The sequence below is a fragment of the Panthera onca genome, chromosome C2, assembly GCF_046562875.1.
Source record: "Panthera onca isolate mPanOnc1 chromosome C2, mPanOnc1 haplotype 2, whole genome shotgun sequence".
NCBI classification, from domain to species: Eukaryota; Metazoa; Chordata; class Mammalia; order Carnivora; family Felidae; genus Panthera; species Panthera onca.
Window position 1 is genome coordinate 78,421,949 of NC_138347.1, and position 21,322 is coordinate 78,443,270.

The following is a 21,322-nucleotide window of genomic DNA, read 5'->3' on the forward strand; positions in this document are numbered from 1 at the left end:
TCTCCCATGTCTTTTTATGTCTTGATAGTTCATTTCTTCTTAGCACCAATATTTCATGGTCTGGACATACCTGTTTATTTATCAATTTACCTATTGAAGGATATCTCAGTTGCTTTAAGCTTTTGACAATTTTTAATGAACATCTACATGTAGGTTTTTGTATGAACACAAGTTTTCAACTCACTTGAGAAAATACAAAGGAGCACAATTACTGGATCATGTGATAAGAGTATTTTTAGTTTTGTTAAAAACTGCCAAACTGTCTTCCAAAGTGGCTGTATCATTTTGCATTCCCATCAGCAATGAATAAGGGTTCATGCTGCTTCACATATTTGCCAGCATTTGGTGTTGTCAGTGTTTTGGATTTTGGCCATTCTAATAGATGTGCAGTGGTATCACATTGTTTTAATTTGCAATTCCATAATGCCATAAATTGTTGAGTGTCTTTTCATATGTTTCTTTTCCATCTGTTTATCTTCCTCGGGGAGGTGTCTGTTCAGGTCTTTTGCCCACTTTTTAATCAGGTTGTTCATTTTCTTATTGTTGAGCTTTAACAGTTGTTTACATATTTTGAATAATAGTCCTTTTCCAGATCTGTCTTTTGCAAATATTTTCTCCCAGTCTATGGCTTATCTTCTTATTTTGTGACAGGGTCTTTCACAAAGCAGCAGTTGTAATTTTAATGAAATCCAGCTTATCCATTAGTTTTTCGTTGATTATTACTTTGATATTATATATAAAAAGTCATCACCATACCCAGGTTCATCTAGATTTTCTCCTGTTATGGGAGATTTATAACTTTGAGTTTTATATTTAGGTATAATGCATGCATTTAAAGTTGATTTTTATGAAGGGTATAAGGTCTGTGTCGAGCTGTGTGTGTGTGTGTGTGTGTGTGTGTGTGTGTGTGTGTGTGTTTTGTATGTGGTTATCCACTTGTTCCAGCACCATTTATTGAAAGGCTATCTTTGCTCCATTGCATTACCTTTCTCCTTTGTCAGAGATCAGTTGACTGTACAATGATATTGTAATAGCGTTGTAGGGTGACAGGATAGCCATATTTGTTGTGAGCATAGCATAACATAGAGTTGATTAATCATGGAAATTAATGTAACATTCTGTGTCAACTACACTTCAGTTAAAAACATAAATCCATTGTCTACATTTATGTGGGCCTATTTCTGGGCTCTTCCTTCCCTTTCATTGATTTATCTGTTGTTTCACCAATACCACACTGTCTTGATAACTGTAGATTTATTTAAGTCTTGAACTTGAGTATTGTCAGTCTTCCAACTTCCCTTCCTTCAATAATGTGTTTACTATTCTGTGTCTTTTATCTCTCCATATAAACTTTAAAATCAGTTTCTCAATATCAACAAAATAACTTCCTGCTATTTTTACATAGATTATATTGAATGTGTAGATCAGGTTGGGTGGAACTAATGTCTTGAGAATATTGAATCTTCCTATCCATAAACACGGAATAACTCTCTGTTCAGTTGTACGTTGGCTCCTTTCATCGGTGTTTTGTAGATGTACTCATACAGATCTTATCCATATTTTGTTAGATTTGTATCTAAGTGATTTTTTGTGTGCTATTTTAATTTTTTTCATTTAAAATTCCACTTGTTTACTGTTAGTATACAGGAAACAAATTGATTTTTGTACATTAAACTTACACCCTACAACTTTGTTTATAACCATTTATTAGCTCCAGAAGTTTTTTGTTGTTGCTGTTGATTCTTTTGGATTCCCCACATAGATAATCATGTCATCTGCAAATAAAAGAGTTTTATATCTTCTTCCCATACGGTATACCTTAGATTTCCTTTTCTAGTCTCACTGTGTTAGGACATCAAATAAGATATTGAAAGCAGTGGTGAGAAGGGACATCCTTGTCTGTTCCTAATCTTAGCAGGAAAGCTTCTAGTTTCTCATCATTAAATATGTTAGCTGTAGGTTGTTTGTAGATTTTTTTTTTATCAATTTGAGACTAATTTGTTGAGAATTTGTGTCATGAATGGGTGTCAGATTCCGTCAAATGCTTTCTCTGCATCTGTTGATACGATCATGTGATTTGTCTTCTTTAGCCTATTAATGTGATGGATTACATTAGTTGATTTTTTAATGTTGAACCAGTCTTGCATATCTGGGACAAACCGTAGTGTTTTTTTAAGCATTTTTTTTATTTCTATCACCTCCGTTTGATTCTTAAACTTCCCATTTCTCTTCTTATATAATTCATCTGTGTTTTTCAGGTTTTCGAATTTTTCTATGAGAGCCTTACAATACTAATCTCCTGTTGGATAATTCCAACACCAATATCATTTCTGAGACTGTTTACAATGGTTGTTTTGTTTTTAATACTGTGACTTTTCTACCTTTTATATGCTTGGGGATTTGCTGAAAACTGCACATGCAGTTTTGATAGGAACAAATAAATTTGCCTTTAGTTGGATGATTTATGTCAATACTGGTAGAAGTTAGGCTATAATTGAAGTTTGCAGGAGGTATAGGTGTCAGAAACTTCAACTTCCTCTAGTGTCCTTATTTTTATTTTCTTTTTTTGATTTTGAGTTTTCCTCTACGAGAGTCTGTGCCTTGCAACTTTTTCAGCTGAATTTGCTGCTCTTATACTGGAGTCCACCTGATATAGTGGTGAGATGTTGTGGAGAAGAAGGCTCTATAATATTTCAATTAAATCTCAGTTATTCAGTATGTATCACAGGGATGTTATCTTCAGAAGTGTTTCTCCACTGATATAGCTTTATTGCTCCTGACCACTTCTTCTTTTCAGACTGCAGTATTTCTGATCTATTTCCTTGAACCCTGACACTGTCAACAATGCTGTTTTTTCTCCTTATTAAGACATTGCGTGTGAATGGGGCTTGAGTGAGAAGATTCCCAAGTGATGAGCTTCTGACCAAGTCTTTCCTTCTGGATAACAGTCCTTCTGCGGCATTGTGGAGAAAACCATTGATTTCACAATGGTTCCTCCTTCCTTCCCCTTCAGTGGAGGATTTTACTCAGTCTCCATTTTGAGAACCTGGTGGGGTTTCTGGTATCAGTGCAAGAAAGGTGGTGGTGGTGGGTCTCCTCTAAGACTGCAGTTCCAACGGATCTGTCGGTGCTGAGATGGTTGAAGAAACCTCCAGCAATTAAACAATGTTACCAATTAAATTTTCCTCCTACTTTGTGGCTTCAGTTGCGGCGAGGTAGTTCCATACCATGTGTCTGTGGATGAATCTATCTTTTTAGGCTTTGTGGTAGCGATTTGTCCTGCAACTTTACTTCACTGATGGGTCCAAGGAAGGCAATTGGCTTTCACTTTGTCCAGCTTTTGTTGTTGTTGTAAGAGAAAGAGTGACAACCTCAAAGATCCTTACATGTTGGAGTGAAACCAGGAGTCTCTGATTTTTAAATATTTTACAGAAGCAGATGTCTCAATTTCTATTTAATTGTGTTCCAATAGACTAAAAATAGCTCTTAAAAATATTACTAACGATCCTTTCACTTCTGCAAATTCTGTGAGTCCCTGAGACTATAAACTATGATATTTGTTTTGTAACTGATGATCGAGGCTTGAAATCACTATGAAATACACTGCAGAGAGCTACAGTTCAAGAGCTGTCCCATGATCTTCCCACTCAGGTGTTCTCAGTGGAATGCAAAAGCTAGAATTTGGCTTTTCTCCACCAACCCAATTAAGATCCCTTCCAGCTCATCAAGCTGAACAAAAATTACATTGAGGGCATGTGACAATGGAAAATAAGAGGACATGGCATGAAAGAGTTGGGCCAAGAAATTTTATGTTGAAATCTGAGTGTGAGGTATCTCAGTACAAGAGACATTTCTGAATAACTAGGTCATTAATGCAAATACGAAAGGGCTTTGTAACTTGTAGGTTTTTCAATTTATTCTATTGGTTATTCCTTTAGGGTTTTTTTTTTAGATATTTTGATACTTTTTATAAAAAGGTATCACAACATTGGCATAACTGAGCACTTTAGTCTTTTGCAAGATAAACACTAGTAATATCAGACCTGTTCCATAAAAAAAAAACTCAGCTGAGAAATACTTCTTTAAGTTAATGTAAAAGAATATATACACCAGAAATTTGTACACTTTTTACCTCTTCGTAAATTCCCTAATAGTAACCTCGGAAACTTTTAGGTTCTAATATCAAAGCTGTTAAACAAAGTAATCATGAATTGATCTAAAATGAAACAGATTTTCTTTCCATATAATATGTAGAAGAAAATACAACTTATCTTTGTTTCATATACACTTCCATCTTAATAATTTCTATTTCATTTTGTCACAAATGATACTTGTCATCTGTTTCTTTGGCATCATTACATTTTTAAAAATAAAAACAGCATGCTTTTACCTAAGTATTTATTTATCTCATATGTTTACCGGGATACTTCAACTGGTTTTGTACTTTAGGACATTTGCTGGCAGATGGGTCTCATACTTTCCCAGCTTTAGCTAATAAGCACAAAGTTGTCTCACAGATAAATGGGAGATTAGGTATATAGCATTTACCATGAATAACATAAACACACATAAAGAGAGGATCTAATCATGAGTTGATTCTTTAATCTTTTCAGCCCTAGTGGAGGGTGGGCTGAAATTCAACCATTTCTTCCCTGAGCACAAAGGACCACATGAAACACTTGAGATGCTTCTACCTAACACACTCTTTTGGAGCTAAAATAACAAAGACTAAGATCTGCTTAGATTTAATCCCTTAAAAAATATAAATGTTACAGACAACTAGACAAGCATCTTATTATAAATGAAACATGGTTTAGGGAAAAAGGCTTGAAGAAAATTAAACACTCAAAGGAATTTTTGCTTAACAATTACAGCTCATGAAATCTTATCTTCCATATATCCAAAAAAGTCTAGTTTTAGGTAGACTCAACTGAGACATCTGGAAAATTAGGTTATTTGAGTATTATTATTCTAAAAGTAACAGCTACAACAACAACATGATCAGCAGGTACCATGATTTGAAAAGAAAATTGTACTTGTTTTGATTCAATCAGTCTAAATGTAAGAGATAATTATTAAGCAGAATTTTAGGAGAATTATGTAAGATAGTTCATAATAGTTACATACACTAGGAATAACTCAGAAACTGAGACATAAGATTCATTCCTTTTGTGAGTAAAGCAAAAATATAGTGGATCTCATTGGCAAAGTCACCAACGAGAAATGATCTCAGGCCAAAATTAGAGTAAACTCCTATTAAACATATTAACATATTTAAAGGAAGAAGGTACTAGTCAAAGTGGAATAGAGAATTTCTTGGTCCTTGGTCAGGGCTGAGGAATAAGAAGAGAGATACATGCTGTTGGGTCTCTAGCTCTGTTGTGAGACCTGTATATTCTGGTATATGAGTATTTATATGTTCCTTTCAGTATGTGTATCTTTATGGACTTAGTTATACGGAGATAGATCAGGTTATCAAATTATCCGTTACCTCCATTTTTGTTTCTGCTATGCCTTATTCACCTAGCAACATTCTGAGTCTAATTTGCTATCCCCTACAATATGTCTACGGGAGAAGAATATGCTTATCAGTCAACAGAATCTTATTCAAGGTGGTCATACTTCTCATTATGAGTTAACACACTGACTTTCCATTTTCACACATCAATCTTAGAATGTTTGGTTTACCAAGGAATTGATGTTGTGTTGAAACATCAGGCTTCTAAGCTTTCATGTCTAAGAGCTAGCTTTGGATGGACATACACTTACTCAGGTAATGCCATGCTGTGGAGATGAGATGCCCTTTTACAGATGACACCCAAGCGCCAAATAAGGTCCTTCTACAAACTTCAACAGTTGTATTGGTCACCTTTTGAAATATATCCTTGATACCACCACCATTTACCACCTTGGTACAAAGCACCATCAACTCTCATCTGGAACCAAAGCCTCTGAACTTGATCTCTATAGTCTATTCCCCACAGAGCACACAGCCAAAGTGATTCTTTAAAAAAGAAGAAAAAATAACATCCTTAGGGGAGAAATATCAATCCTTCTTTACATCCACCTTCTGAAACCCTGCTCTCTGAAAATTGGCCTCACCTCTTAACTTGGTTGTTGTTGACTCTGTTCCAGCTACTCTGATCTCTGCACTCCCTGCCTGGGATTCTCTTTCTCCCCCAGATCTCCTACTTATTCCTTTCAGATCTCCACTCAAAGGTCACTTCATCTAAGAGGATTTAAAGATGGCCATCCATTTAATATAGTACTTCTTCCAAACCTGTCATTCTCTCTCTATACCCGTTACCTTACCTCCCTTTTATACAGAGAATGTCTACCATTCAACATATCATGTGCTTATTTGTGGGCTGGAGGTACAAGTTCCACAATAACAGAGACAAGTTTTTGCTCACCAGTGTGTGGAATAGGGGTTGGCACATAGACAGACTCAGTACAGTTTTTAATTTAACAGCTGCAAGAGAAAAATATGTCATAACAAAAAGGCTATTTGATTAAGTTCCAGGATTCTAAGTCTGCCTTTGCCCTCAAATAGGCATCTGTGTGACATCAGCAAGTCACTAGCTCTCTACCTTCAAGTTCTTTATCTGTAAGGTGGAAATATTAGCTCTGGAGCTCAAATCCTATATGTGAAGGATTTTACATGATAAAACCCTGAACAACTACGAGAGTTTTGGACAAATAAGATGCTCAAGCTTACAAACAGGATAGGTGGCCAAGTTGAGTGAGAACACTGTATTCTGAGTGTGTAATGGTGATTGTGAGTTTTGGTTCCTCCACTGACCAGCTCCGTGATGTTGAGTCATTTACCCAACTCTTTTAAGCCTTATTTCCCTGGCAAACGAGAAACTCTTTCTTTTTTTTTTTTTTTTTCAGTATGATTTTTCCCACTCATTTTAAAGAAATCATATCTTATCATCAGGAAAAATGATATAACTAACAGTAACTAAGGACTTTTTATTAGCTCTTTACCCATAGCTCATCAGCTAACAGGAATTTACAGAACATGCACAAGTGCCTAGCACTGTTGTAGGTGTTTGGGATAAATCAGGGCACAAAAGAGACAAATACCCTGGCTTTGTGGAGTTTAACTTCCACAGTGAAGAGACGAATAAGCAATAAATACAGAAAGCAAGTAAAATAGTATTTTGAAAGATGTTATATGGACAAAATAGTATAGTAAGGAACTGGGGATTATGAAAGGAAGAGGTCAGGTTGCAATTAAGAGGTCATGACATTTGAGCACACAATCATTGAGAGACTCTTTTTTCCTCTTCCTCTTCTCCCTGCCTCACTTTTTTCCCTTAAAGTTTTGAAACTGTTGCTTCCATGCCTTGGCTATTGGAATGATGCAATGAACATAGGGATGCATAAAAAATTGAAACTATACTATAAATGTATTTTATTAAAAATTATAGAATTATGTATTCCCACTGAGTAGTACATTGTACTACTATTGACGAAATACTATTATAAAAGACCTTCAAAATTAGTTATTTAGTCTTTTCATGCAGGAATCTGTAAGCATCTTAGTTGTGACATACAGGTGATCTCATTGGGTCTCTTAATATGGATTTCCTTAAAAGAAGTAATATTTTATGTCCATTCATCAGTGGATGGACTGTGGGCTGTTTCCATAATTTAGCTATTGTAGATAATGCTACTACAAACACCAGGGTTAATGTATCCCTTTGAATTAGTATTTTTGTATTCTTTGGGTAAATACCTAGTAGTGCAATTGCTGGATTGTAGGGTAGTTCTATTTTCAACTTTTGGAGGGACCTGCATATAGTTTTCCAGAGTGGCTGCACCAGTTTGCATTCCCACCAACAGGCCAAGAGGGTTGTCCTTCTTCTACATCCTTGCCAATACCTGTTGTTTCTTGTGTTGTTTTTAGCCATGAAGTTGTGGTATATATGAATGGAATATTACTCAGCCATTAAAAAGAATGAAATGTTGCCATTTACAACAATATGGATGGAGCTAGAGTATTATGCTGAAGGAAATAAGCCAGTCAGGGAAAGATAAAGACCACATGATTTCACTCATAAGTGGAATTTAAGAAACAAAACAAATGAGCAAGGGGAAGGAGGGGGAGAGAGAGAGAGAGAGAGAGAGAGAGAGAGAGAGAGAGAGGCAAACCAACAAACAGACTCTTAACTATGGAGAAGAAACTGATGGTTACCAGAAGAGAGGTGGAGGAGGAGTTAAAGAGGTGATGAAGATTAAAGAGTACACATGTGATGAGCACTGGTGTTGTACATAAGTGTTGAATCACTATACTGTACACTTGAAACTAATATTACACTATCTGTTAATTGGAATTTAAATAAAAACTTAAAGAATAAAAAAAAGCAATATTTTCATTGCAAATGAAATAAATACCCATTTTCTTTAAAACTCATGCATATTCTGTAGTCCAGGGTTTGGGGAATTCATGATTTTTAGTGTTAACTTTTCTATTCTTGGAAACATCCATAGAAGGGAATGGAGGAAGGACAGACTCCTCATTTGGCTTCCTAGGACAGCTACATGCACACTGCCCAGGTAGTTGTACCTTGTAGGATGAGGGTGGCTAAAGCCTTGCGTGGCTTTGCAAAGGCTCTTTAGGCTAACACAATGAATCATTTCTCTCCATCAGCCTCCTGGATTTTATTGTGTGACTAAAGAAGCCACCAGAGGAAGAACTGTTGAGTTGGGCCCTCTAAGAGAGAGGTTGTTGGGATAGATTAGATTTAATAACTTTGGTCAACTACTCATCACAGAACATAGACATATGGACCAGTCACTGTCTTAGCACAGATACTACTCCCATTTTTAGAAAAAAATTTATGCCCCAGTGATGACCTAGTTTTTAGGGCATGACTAATTACTAAAAATTCCAGTATAACAGAATAGTCACTTTTAGCCTAAAATCTGAAACTGAAGAACCACATCAGCATTTAGATTGTTATCTTTTTATAGTGACCCTCTTCTTTGTGTTTAAAACCTTTCTACCTACAAGCTGGAGTTCAAGATTAGTGTCTATTTGTTAGGACTTCTGGAGTTCTTGGAAGTGATAAAGGGCTAGACAAATGCTATTATTTATAGTCTGTCCCCGATCAATGAAAAGGATCCATAGACTGCTGCTGCCAAGAGTAGCATTAGTTACCCAGCCAGATAGTTTCATTTCAAGGTTCCCATTGGTTGAGACTGAACAGAATTCTTGAGCAATGAAAATAATGGCACTCCCTTGTGACTAGAGAAGCCTGTTTCAGACCCAAGCTGCCTCTGGTTTCTGGTGGTGTCTGCCTTACACGGGGTCTCACATGGTTTGCCATGACGACCAAAACCATTTTGCCAAGGAATAAATTATGGATGTGACAAGCAACCATCTCTAGTCTCAAACCCAATTCATTTGCTTTTCTCATTTTCATTTTCAACTTTTTGGCCAAGATTTATCTCTGTTATAAGGAGACAAATACCAGTAGGCCAGGTTCCTATATGCCTACATCTTCCATTTGGTCCTTCATTTGGTGTAAGACCATGTATCAAGGGAGGAAAAGGTGGTTGAGGAGTTAGGGGGAGGGAACAAAGTATACAAATATGGAGCAAAACATCTCAACTGAGTTAAACAAATAATTATTGAATACCTGCTATGTACAGGACTCCATGTAAGACACAGTATATAATCAGAAACAATGAAGAGCTTAGTCATTTAAGTACATATAAATACCTTAAGATAAATATAAAGTTCTATGGTATATCAGAGAGAAATACGACAGAAATTATTTGTGATATGCAAAAGATTCATTCACGAATTCACTCATTCATTCATTCACATATTATGCATTTGTAGAGCTCAAATTTGGCTCTCCAAGATTGTATTAATGGTACAAAATGTACTTGGTAACATTTCCCCTCTGTAGACTGTTTTTCTAGAATGTAAATGATTTGTTTTATGGTCTCTAAGCATACCAAAAAGACAAAACTTATGACAAAAACCATCCCCACATAAAATTTACTGAGAGTTAACTAAGGCACCAACTATAAACAATAATTTTCTATAAATCAGGATCCTACTCATCTCCATGAGTGTCTAGATGTTACCTGGAACAAGTTACTCTGTGCCTCAATGTCTTGATCTATGGAATCTGAATATTAAGAGCTACCACCTATCTAAAGATTTCTACGTGCCAGATGCTCTCTTAAGCGATTTATACTATTAACTCATTTAATTCTCAAAGCAACCCAGTCAGGCAGATACTACTATCCATGAGGAAATAGACATAGAGATTAAGTTAGGAGATTTAACAATTGGCAGAGAGAGAATATGAACCAAGGCACACTGGCCCCCAAATCAAGCGTTTTAAACATTATACTACTGTCTCTTGGTTAGCAATTGATAATCCTAGTAAATCTCCTTAAGGTGGTTTGAAGATTAAATGTGTAAAATTAAATATGTAAAATGCTTATAATAGTTTCTGGTGCATAGTAAGAACTCAATAAATATGAGATACTTAGCTGTTTATGCCTCATCCTCCTTTTCTAGAAACACAGTGTCAAAAGTTGACATCTTTAAAAATTAGTAACTGTGGTTTCTTTAGTTGCCCCAGTTAATAGAAAAGTGTTCATTAAAGCCACATCATTTTACATCCGTTGAATTAGCAAAAATTAAATATAGTAATAGCCAAAGCTGGAACTCTGACAAAATACATTGGCATGTCCTTTTCAATAGTAATGTTTTGCAGAAACTTGAAAAAATATATTCCTTTTTATTTGTGAACCCTCTCACTTCTTAGGTGGAAACATATTGTGGGGAAAGCAGCCAAGTCTTCAGATGAGATGGTCCTGGTTTCCAATTCTGACTCAGATGAGGAGGAAAATACAAAGCGGTCCTTCTACTTACTAGTTAAGTCACCTGGTTACATTAGTTACCACTCTGAGTATTTTTTTCTTCCATCTGCAAATTGGGATGTCACTTGCCTCAAAAAAATGTATTATAGGAGATAATGCAGGTATTATATGGTACTTTGTATGGACTGAACATGCATTAGTTTGCTTTCCTTAGATATATGTTCCATGGGATGATCCCAAGGAAATGAGTCAAAAAAAAAAAAAAAAAAGCTGGTATATAATCTTGTAAATTTTTAATAAAAATTATAAAATTTAATAAAAATTTAATAAAAATTATAACAAACTAAAGGCTCATTAATGGAAATAAATATATTAAGTTGCATTGATATTGTGATCCCTATGCAGTTACTTATGTTAAACGCAAAAATACATGACAAATTAGAAGTTATTATTTATTGTTATAATTAAAACATTGAAATTATTATTTTTAAATGTTTATTTATTTTGAGAGAGAGAGCATACGCATGTGAGTAGGGGAACGGCAGAGAGAGAGAGGGAGAGAGAGAATCGCAAGCAGGCTCCACGCTGTCAGCACAGAGCCCAGTAAGGGGCTCTATCCCACTAATTGTGAGCTCATGATCTGAACTGAAGTCAAGAGTTGGATGCTCAACTGACTGAGCCACCCAGTCACCCCAAACATTGAAATTATTTTATTATAACTTCTATGTATAAAAAATTTTGGCCCTAGAAGATGCCATATAAAACAACTGTTTTAAAAAATTTTTCCCTGTTGGCTTCTGTCATTGTTGGGAACATGTTATTTGTCTAGTAAATAATTTTTTATATCATTAATACGAACTCACAAGTACCTTTATCTGAGTATACTTCCTCTGAGAATAACCAAAGTGTTCTAACATTTATGTTTATGTTTCCTCCTGAGCGTTAATGATCTTCCTTTACTGCACACTTAATTCAGACGGTTCTAGAACCAGTGTTGCTGCAGTAAAAACAGTACTAAAAACGTCCCAGTTTTTCAATTCCTTATCATATATACAAAATAAGGATTAAATATTTACTGAACATTATTGAATAGTTTTATAGTTGACAATGTTGAACTATTTAAAGCATTATCATTTCCCTCTATTTCTTGTCACCCAACCAGCATTGTTATCAATTTATTAAATATTAGTTAACCTACAAAACTCCTTTAAAATGTGCTTAGCAACTTAGATAAACTAGATACTAATTTTTTTTCTTATAAAACCAAAAATTATATATGTTGTAAGTTTTACGTGTTTTTATTTTGGATATGTTACTGTCACAATTTCTTATTTTTTGCTTACAAAATGCCCCAGTTTCACTTTTGCAGAGAAAAGCTTAGACTGGTTTAAAAAAATGTGCTTTGTGATATTTTTAGCTTTTTCATATATATTCTGTCTTCCTAAGAAGCAAAGAAATACAGAGCTTCTGTGAAAGAAAAAAAGAAGAAAGGAAGGGGAGGAGAAAAGGAAAAAGGAAAAAAAAAACTTTCCACATTACTTCTTCGAAGGATTCAAGAATTAAAGATAAAATTGTATATAAATTGTATGTAGGAAGATGAGGGGTACCTCAAATTCCAGAAAGAAAGTTGCTAGTGCATTCATGGGGAGGACAACACCGAAGGCCTTTGCTCAGTGAGAAGACTTGATTCTACACGAGATTCTGTAGATGAACTGAATTCACCAGCATTAACTTGAGTGTATCATCCATTAATATGCCAAGTTTTAGCAAAGAAATCTCAGATCCACATCAGCCTCTACGGGAATCACTGACACAGGTGGAAAGATTTATCACATTTGATAGTATCAATTAAGATGCTGAAAAATTTCATTTGGACTAGAAGCCTTTAGATTGCTCATAATTTAGTTTGAAAATCCTGTCCAACAGAAAGTTTTCATTCATCCCCCAAGATAACAAAGGTGGGAAAAAGAAAGATAAAATGGAAACACATTTTATTAGCACTTTCTATTTGGAGGAGGTTGTAATATTATGGAGAAAATGGAAGATATCTTTCTCAATGAAAGCTTCAATAAATATACTATATTTATTTTATTTATGTAGTTAAGAAGTAAAGGACACTATTAAATGCAAGCATAAAATAGAAGTTTGTCAGAATCAGAAAAAACAGGAAAGAAGAAAAGCTAATGATGAATTTCAGAAAAAATATATAAAAGCTTGGGATTTTTAAGGAAGCCCTAAAAGTTGACTCTCTTGATGAAATGTTAGGATATGATGAAGCAAAAAGGTCAAATGCAGTCAACAATTTTTAGGTATAACATATTTAACTTTAGAGGGCAAAGTCTATTACAGTGTTGCCTCTACCATGGATTTGTAGGTATCCGATTATTTATTTCAAGCTACACTACCATTTGTAAAAAGGCTTATGTTAAAAATCTACCCTGGGTAACCATGTGGTTGATGAAATTATCACACCAACATCCAGTTTTTTGCTTTTTGAGTCAAAATGCTTTATCAGTTTTAACATGGTCATGATGCTGGTTTTCCCCTCAATTATGAGAGAGCTAACCAAGTTCATGGAAAGTGAGAAAGGGTGTTTTCTGTTCAACTGGACAAATTAAGCTTGCTCATTTGAAAAAAAGAAAAATGTACTGGAAATTTGAAAGTGGCAAGGGGATTTTGAGCCTGACATTGTTTCTCTCTACTTAACAAATTCATTCTGAACTTTAAAGAGTCTAATTCATAATTAAGACTCAGATGTAAGTAAAGAATAGGAGGCAAACAATAAGAACAGAGTGACAATTAATTCTCTCCATTTAAATTATCTCCCAAATATTATGGCTTAAGGTAAAACCAACAAGTTAATAACTGTCATTTCCAAAACCTTGACTAACCAATAAGTACACATCACTTCATGTCCATTTCCCATCTATTTTAAATGGAACAAAGTGATTTTCAGGAGTTTGGAAGTGCATAATTACATAGACTAAAGTCTTTGGACTTTGATCATAATTATAGTGCTTTATCCATCCATCACTTGTTGCTTGAGGACTGTTCCTTGGCGAGTTATTTAAAGGAGATAGGAACTCTGTCAGGACAAATTTGAGCTGCAAAACAGCTAATCAGAAACTTGGCTCTCTTGACTTAAAACAGATTGAAAATTGCTACTTTAATCTCACAATCCATTTGGCTCTTAAGTAAAGTGAGAACATGAAGTCTCTCTTTAGGAAGGCATGTGTCTGTTGTTCATATCATTGGGTACCTTTTTTCAAGCTTCCTATTGAGACACTGGGTACAAGTTTGTCTCGCTATATGGTCTCAAAATCGGTTGTGCAAACAAATGAATCATCTGCAGTGCCTGATAGAAAATGCTAGTTTTGCATTCCTTCCCCTCACCCTCAATTTCCCAGAGAGATGTACCAATGTAATTGTAGACCTAAAATTAACTGGGAACCTTATAGCATCAGAAGGTCTAGAGCTGTTTTTTCAATAGTGGACTGAGAACTACATGAATCAGAAAGGTTTGTTTTGTTTACAATGTCATCCAAAGGCTCCACCTAGACTTATCAAATCATAGCCTCAGGCTGTTGATAGAACATTTCTCTGAATTCCGGAAAACATCAGAAATGAAAATGTACATCACTATGTTTTCCTGAAAGCCAACTTGGATGTTACAATTTTGGGCATCAGTTGCCATCTAAGAGTTGAATATAATATACCTCCATGGAAAGCATGTTGAGGAACTTGAACAGAGGCTACTAACAGAGATTCCCCTTCCAATTTGCTGCCTCCAGGGTGGGTGCTTTGCATTTGTAGTCCTCAGCAAGCAGGTGTCTTCCTACTCTCCCATGAACTCCGTTGTATTAGCTCTATATATGTAATTCTACATTGGATTCCCTGAGGTCTAGGACTATATCTCACTCTCATCTTCTACTGCCTCCACTCAGCACCAAAAAATAAAAATAAGTAAATAAAATAAAATAGTTTCTGGAATTCTTTAAACAAATCAAAACCAAAAAAAAAATAGTTTGAGTTTCTACATCTACAATTTGAGGATAAAAATCCTTTACGTGGTGAATTAGTTTCCTATTGCTGCTGTAACAAGTTACCGCGAACTTGTGGTTTAAGCCGATACAAATGCGTGATCTTACAGTTGGGTAGGTCAGAAACCTGACATGGCTCCCGCTGGATTGAAGTCAAGGTACTGGCAGGGCTGCATTCCTTCTGGAGGCTGTAGAGGAAAATCTGTTACCTCGCCTTTTCCAGCGTCTAGAAGTGCCAGCCTTCCTTGGCTTATGATCCCCTTCCATCTTCAAAATCTGTTAAGATGTTTTTCACATCACAATTCTGACTCTTTTTCTCCCTCCAATTTCCATTTTTAAGGACTCTCATGATTACATTGAACCCACATGGGCAATCCAAGATTGGCCTAATTTAAGGTCAGCTTAAAACCTTAACTCCCCTTTGCTGTGTAATATATCATATTTACTGGTTCTGGAGATTAGCACCTGGCCATCTTTGGGGGCCGTTATTCTGCCTTTCACACCTGCCCACCTCCCAGGTGGATGAGATATGTAAGGTACCAGGAATACTTTGTTAACTGTAAAGTTCTATACAGTTCTAATAAAATGATTAATATGCTCTGTGGTAGAAATAACATTGAACTGGATAATGAGACTTAAATTCTAGGTCTGGTTCTGCTTCTATTTTGTTCTGTGATTTGGGGAAAATCACTTTACCCCTCTGGGATTCAGATTTCTCAATTCTGAAATATTAAGTACTGAGAGAGACAAGCCAAGATCATGCTAAGACCCATAATTGTTGTCCTTAATTCAAAGATGATATAAAGCAAAATGGAACTTCAGGTATGCCCACATGAGGACACAATTGTTGCTGGAAAGGAATCCCCAGTCTAGCTGATGTGCTACACACACAGAAGCACAACTGAGCATTACACTAAGGGAATGCATTTCAGAGTTCTGTTGGGTTCATATATAATCCTCCAAGTCCCAGCCGTGAACAGTAGACCAGAGGTTGTAATCTCTGATTACTTTATGAGGAAACTTTTACTTAAATAGCTTAAATGATTTCATGAATGTCATACAGTCAGTTAGTGATGGAGTTAAGACTGTGATTCAGATCTTTTAACAAGTTCTATGTGCACTCAACTAACACACTTCCCTGCCTCTCTCCCAAATAAATGCACTTACAGCAAAGGAGTAGCATACAGAATTGTAACCCGTCATACTTCGGGCTAACCACAAATGATCATAAAGTTCTTTGAGAACTTATTCTGGTGAATATTGTAAGGCTTTGAAGCAGTTTCTTGTTGGTTACAACTGATGGATACATTAGTCCCTGCTTGACGATTGGCACCTTCATATTTCTTTAGGAACCAATTCTTCCTGCCTTCTGCCTTGCTTCAATTCAAGCACTGATAGAGACAATACACGCAGACCGTTGCATGCTGGCTTGTTACAGACAAACAGTGATTATGGAGATGGCTAAAATGAATAGAGCAACCTTACTAAAAACTGGTTTGTAGTGGATAGATACATCCTTTATCTCACATATGAAATTGTATTATTTTGGAAGTCTTTGTATGTGCATAAAGATCACTGTGGGCATATATTTCATCTTCATACTTGCCATGATCCTGATAGGAGTAAGAGCACTTGAAAAAAGAGTGATTGTAGAGAACTTAATGAAGAGACTATGTATCAAGGTACAAGGAATAGGATAGGGCTTTTTGGAGTTAATCATGGCTGAGACTGGCTACCACCTCTAAGCTTGAAAGAAAGGGAGAGTAGGGACCAGTTACTTGAACTCAAGACATTTGGACCTGTGGCAAGGGCATCTGACAGGACCTGCAGCCTTTAGTAAAAAAATCCAACAGGGAAGTGGCCTGGGAAACATATATCCTAACTTCATTCCTATGCTCTTTTAACCCAAGAGGAAACCAGAGGATAAAGGAACTGTCAGTGTAGTCTTTAGAAGTAAGCTTCCAGAAGAACAGAACAAGAAGAAGAATGGAGGACACATGTGGAGAGGCAAGTGGAGGGCACCCAACACAGAAGTACACCTGCCTTTCTGTGATTTCATCTGATAAATGAAATGATCTTCCACTATAAGTTCTCTGTCACCACACTTCCTTTTGGGATATATTTAGAAAACAGAGTGAATAAAGTTGACCTTTCAGCTAGCACAGCATAACACTTTCAATCAATATGTAATTTACACAGGAAATACTTCTTACTCATCCATACACCATGCTAGCAGTTTGAGCTTTTTTGAATAGAGGGGACTGGCAAAAAGAACACAAAATCATCCTGCAAGTGGTTCAAATTTTAATGTTTCATTTTCTCTTATTTTTAGCCCTCGGCTATCATATTATGTTCAAGATTGAATCTTGGTTCATTTTTATTATCACTTTAACTGCTTTATTTTCAAAAAATTATATTTTGAAAAAATTAATCTTTCTTTTAGAATTACTCCATTAAAAAATCTATTTTAAAAACTAGATGGCAATTCTAAAAAAAAAAACACAGGATGAAAGACGGCCTCAATTATTTTACCCAACAACACGCTAACAGAGATTTAGCTTCTAAAATGCTAAATTTTAGATTCATCTTGAGTTTTTAACCTATTAAAATGTAAACAGAACTTATTGTTCAGTTTTCATTTTTAAGAAAATGGTAACTTACCCACTGGCTCTTATTTATTTATCTAGCATAATTTCATCTATGCTTTGATATTTTGTGAAAACCAAGTTAGCAATAAAATGACAAGGCTTGTGATTTTTCCCACCTTTTCCTCTTCTTTGTAATGGTCAATGTCATCACAGGGGAAATCTAAGCTGTATAGTTTTCATGCCTCTGTGGTTATCAGAAGTTTTTGCAAAGACTAAAGTAAATTAGGATCAATACTGGGGCAGAAATAAACGTATAGTGTCAATATTTTTAGGTGCAAAGGAAAAAAAACAGTGAAATCGCAATTTTAACTGAGAGAATGATTATCATAGTACTTTGAAATTGGCTTTTTGGGAATGGCATTAACATTCAGTAATAAATGGTAATAGCATCCCTCATTTATCCTATTCTGTGATAGAAGGAAATCATGCATTAAAGTAGCTTGGAGTTAAAAATAACAAGATATCTTGTTCTTTCCTCTTTTGAAAATTCCCTTTCATGACTTCTTTCAAAAGACAAGGTCAGGAAAAAGACAGATTTAACTATGTAGATGACAATGATTATGGAATGATTAAATTTGGTCTTTCTTAAAATAGATTTTGTAAACTGAGAACTACAAGGGTTGTCTGCTAAGAAAAAGCAACTCAAACCCATTCACTCACTAGGCGTTAAAGTGAATATTGTTTATTCTTACTTTGGCAATATACAGTATCGCAGGTTTCGTATAGTGATAATCCACTTATTCATTTACTCACTAAGCAGGATAGATAGGAAAATAATAATAATTCAGCTCTTAAAGTTTGTGGCAAAACATTTAAAATATTTGAGGGAAATGTATCTGTTATTAAATATATAAGTATCGCTGAGTTAAATAAATGAACATCACAGCCATATCTTACCCATTTTGGTATTTCCAGTGACTTGCACAGAGTAGATAGATTATCAGCAACGAACTTTTTTCTGCTCTTTATTTGCCACTTAAGTTTTAATTACAAATAGAGAGGACACCATCTTGCCTAACACCATTTATCAGGTGAATAAATGTTTCCTGACCCCGCCCCCCTCCCCCGCCCCCCCACGCCCCCCCCCCCCCGCTACCCCACGCCACTATCTCACAGCTCCCAATGTGCTTTTGTCCTTTCCCCAGAAACAACACTCACCATGATTAAAGCTCAGGGCATTTGGCAAAATGCAAAACTATTTTAAAGTATTATGGGTATTTTGAATTTTACAACATGTCCAAAACAGATGATTTTTGCTCCATGAATTAACAGGTTGCAGGGACAGTTTGAGACGCAATTTTCTCATTTATTTATATTTAAAGGCTTCTCTTGTCAATCACTAGAAATGCCTCTAAGGCAGAGGTATACAGGATTGACGTGTGGGTTTCTAGTCAATAGAAGAAAGTTTCTTCTAGAGCTGAGGTAGATCCAAGTACCTATTTAAAAAAGATATCCACAAGGGAAGCATTATACAGCAAATGTTTCACCAGAGCTATGCTCTTAGAATACATTTCAAAAGAATTTCAGTAGGATAGAAACTTTTGTGTCTGGAAACAAATTTTGAGAACCAGAAAATGTTGGGTATTTTGCTCTTTATTGACCCAATCCCAAACTCCAACTAAATCTAATTTTCAAAATATCCAAGAACATCAGCTCCAGAGCCGTCCATTTTTGTTAACATTGTCATTTATGGCAGACAGTAAGGCAGGAATCCAATCACCACTTACATTTCCTATTTCAACCTGGAAAACCACAAACTTGCTTCCTCTCTGTCTCTCTCTCTCTCTTTTTCCTTTTTCTTCCTCTCTTTTCTTTCTCCGCCATTTACCTTTCTGCTTTACCTTTCTGCTTCTGCTTTCTCAGACAGCCCACCAGAAACCTCACAGGAAGAGGAGCAAAGTCTACATAGTCCACATTAGTGTCCTACATGGTGACAAGTCATATTAATGAAAAAGATCACACATCTTCCATAATTGCCTAGGCAATTTGACAGTAACTGAGCCCTTCCCAGAGAGCCCACTCCACTCCTAGTACAAGGTTCCAATAAGCACCGGTGGTGAATGACAAGTTAACCCCTTTGGAACCTCACCATTTTCAACACTCAGAGGACCTCTCTCATTAGTCTTATAAAATAAAGTATGAAATTCCAACATCAAATCTCATGCTGTTAAATTAACAACATCACACTGCTACATACGACTTAAATATCTCCCATAACTTTATGACTGGAAAAACACTGTTCAGATTTCATTTACCAGTTTAAAAATAGCAAACTCTAATTTGAAACACATACACACACATCGTGCATGCTCGCTAATATTCCCTCTTAGTACTAGGCAAATGTTTCTTCCTACAAACATAAATAAAATTCAGTATCATCATAAATTTTAAAAGTCAGATTTGTCAAAAGATGATGTTTGTTATGAAACAAATCAAGAAGAAAATATTTCTTAGAGTCAGAATGACAAGCCACAATCTGGCAGCATAACAATGGCTACTTCATCTATTTTTAATGTATAAATCAAAAGTATTCTGTGTTTATTTTGACTCGAAGATAGACCACAGAATATTATGTCCCTGTCCAATGACATTTCTTCTTCTTGGGTGGGTGAGTGCTGAGCAAGGCAAAGAACAGAGTTTAAACATCTTAAAGGGGTGTGACAATTTTTCAAGAAACCATGGGAAAATTGTCTTCCACCCTTGTCACTTCGTAGATCCAGACATGAACTAAAATCAGAAAAGATGCCCACAGACCACTTTCAGTTCACAGAAAGTCCAAAATAATATCACTGTGCTCATAAACAAGGAGGGGTTGCCCTTTGTCCACAGCAGAAACACTCATAATACACAAGGCACTCCAATTAAGTTTTGATAGAAGTTACGTCACGTTTCAACTCACCGCTGGATGTATGGGTCGGGACAGTACTGTAGGGTGGCACACCGTGAAGTTTCACAATTCATTTCCTCCAACTCTCTTTGACAGTCAACAAGTGGAGAACAATTATATAACATATACACATATACCTGTGTATATATAGATATAAAGCCAGAAGCCTAAAAGCAATAGGGTCAAATGCTATCAGACATAGAAGTTTAGACACTTCCCCCCTTCACACACATTTGCAAAGAGGCGGAGCGTTTCTTGATTTTAGCCAATGAGATTTGTCAAGTGACTAAAACCTCAGAAACACTTGATTCTTACCAGCTGGGCATCCTCTCTAAAGTTGTTCTTCCCCCTCTACCACGGCTTTAGAGTCCTGGAGGTATAGTGGCCACACTTGTGGGCAACTTGGAGGCATCGCCGAACTTCTGGTCTCTCCGGTGATTGGATGCTGGCATGAATGGCATCAGAGTTTAATTTCAGCAGCCTGGACTTTTGAAACAGAACTAAGCTGATGAGTGTCCACCCTGCTTAAGTTAATTAATGTTTCCTTGTATCTGCATACTGATATGAACTGAGGACTTCTATAACTGCTCCTGGTGCTTTTTTTTTTTTTTTTTTTCCCCCAGAGCTGCTTAGGAAGGGTGTGTGTGTGTGTGTGTGTGTGTGTGTGTGTGTGTGTGTTTTCATCTCCACCTCCCCGCCCGCCTCTCCCCTCCCCCCCCCCCCCCTTCATTCTCCCTTTCAGCCAACCGCCTGTTGTGGTCACAATCTCAAATAGCAAAGACAGGGAAATTCCTTGATTATATTTAACCTAGAACTCACTCTTCGTCTCAACTAAGAGAAAGAGATATCCATTCACATCCCTTAGAAGTTTTGCCTGCCATGAATAAAAGAAA

The 21,322-nt window shown here is 36.0% G+C and overlaps 1 protein-coding gene across 4 annotated transcripts in view; it reads right to left on the bottom strand.

Annotated features, from left to right (window-relative positions):
* The window catches only part of TP63 (tumor protein p63), a 228,537-nt gene extending 207,502 nt beyond the window's left edge, over positions 1 to 21,035 (bottom strand). For 3 of the 4 annotated variants that reach the window (XM_078453136.2, XM_078453135.2, XM_078453139.1), the window contains exon 1: positions 20,442 to 20,644. In XM_078453136.2, coding sequence (XP_078309262.1) covers positions 20,442 to 20,554 — 113 coding nt within the window. In that variant the 5' untranslated portion in view covers positions 20,555 to 20,644. Of the gene's footprint in view, positions 1 to 20,441; positions 20,645 to 20,744 lie in introns of those variants that run through there. The other variant, XM_078453137.2, reaches the window with a different exon arrangement.
* Positions 21,036 to 21,322: the final 287 nt, after the last annotated feature.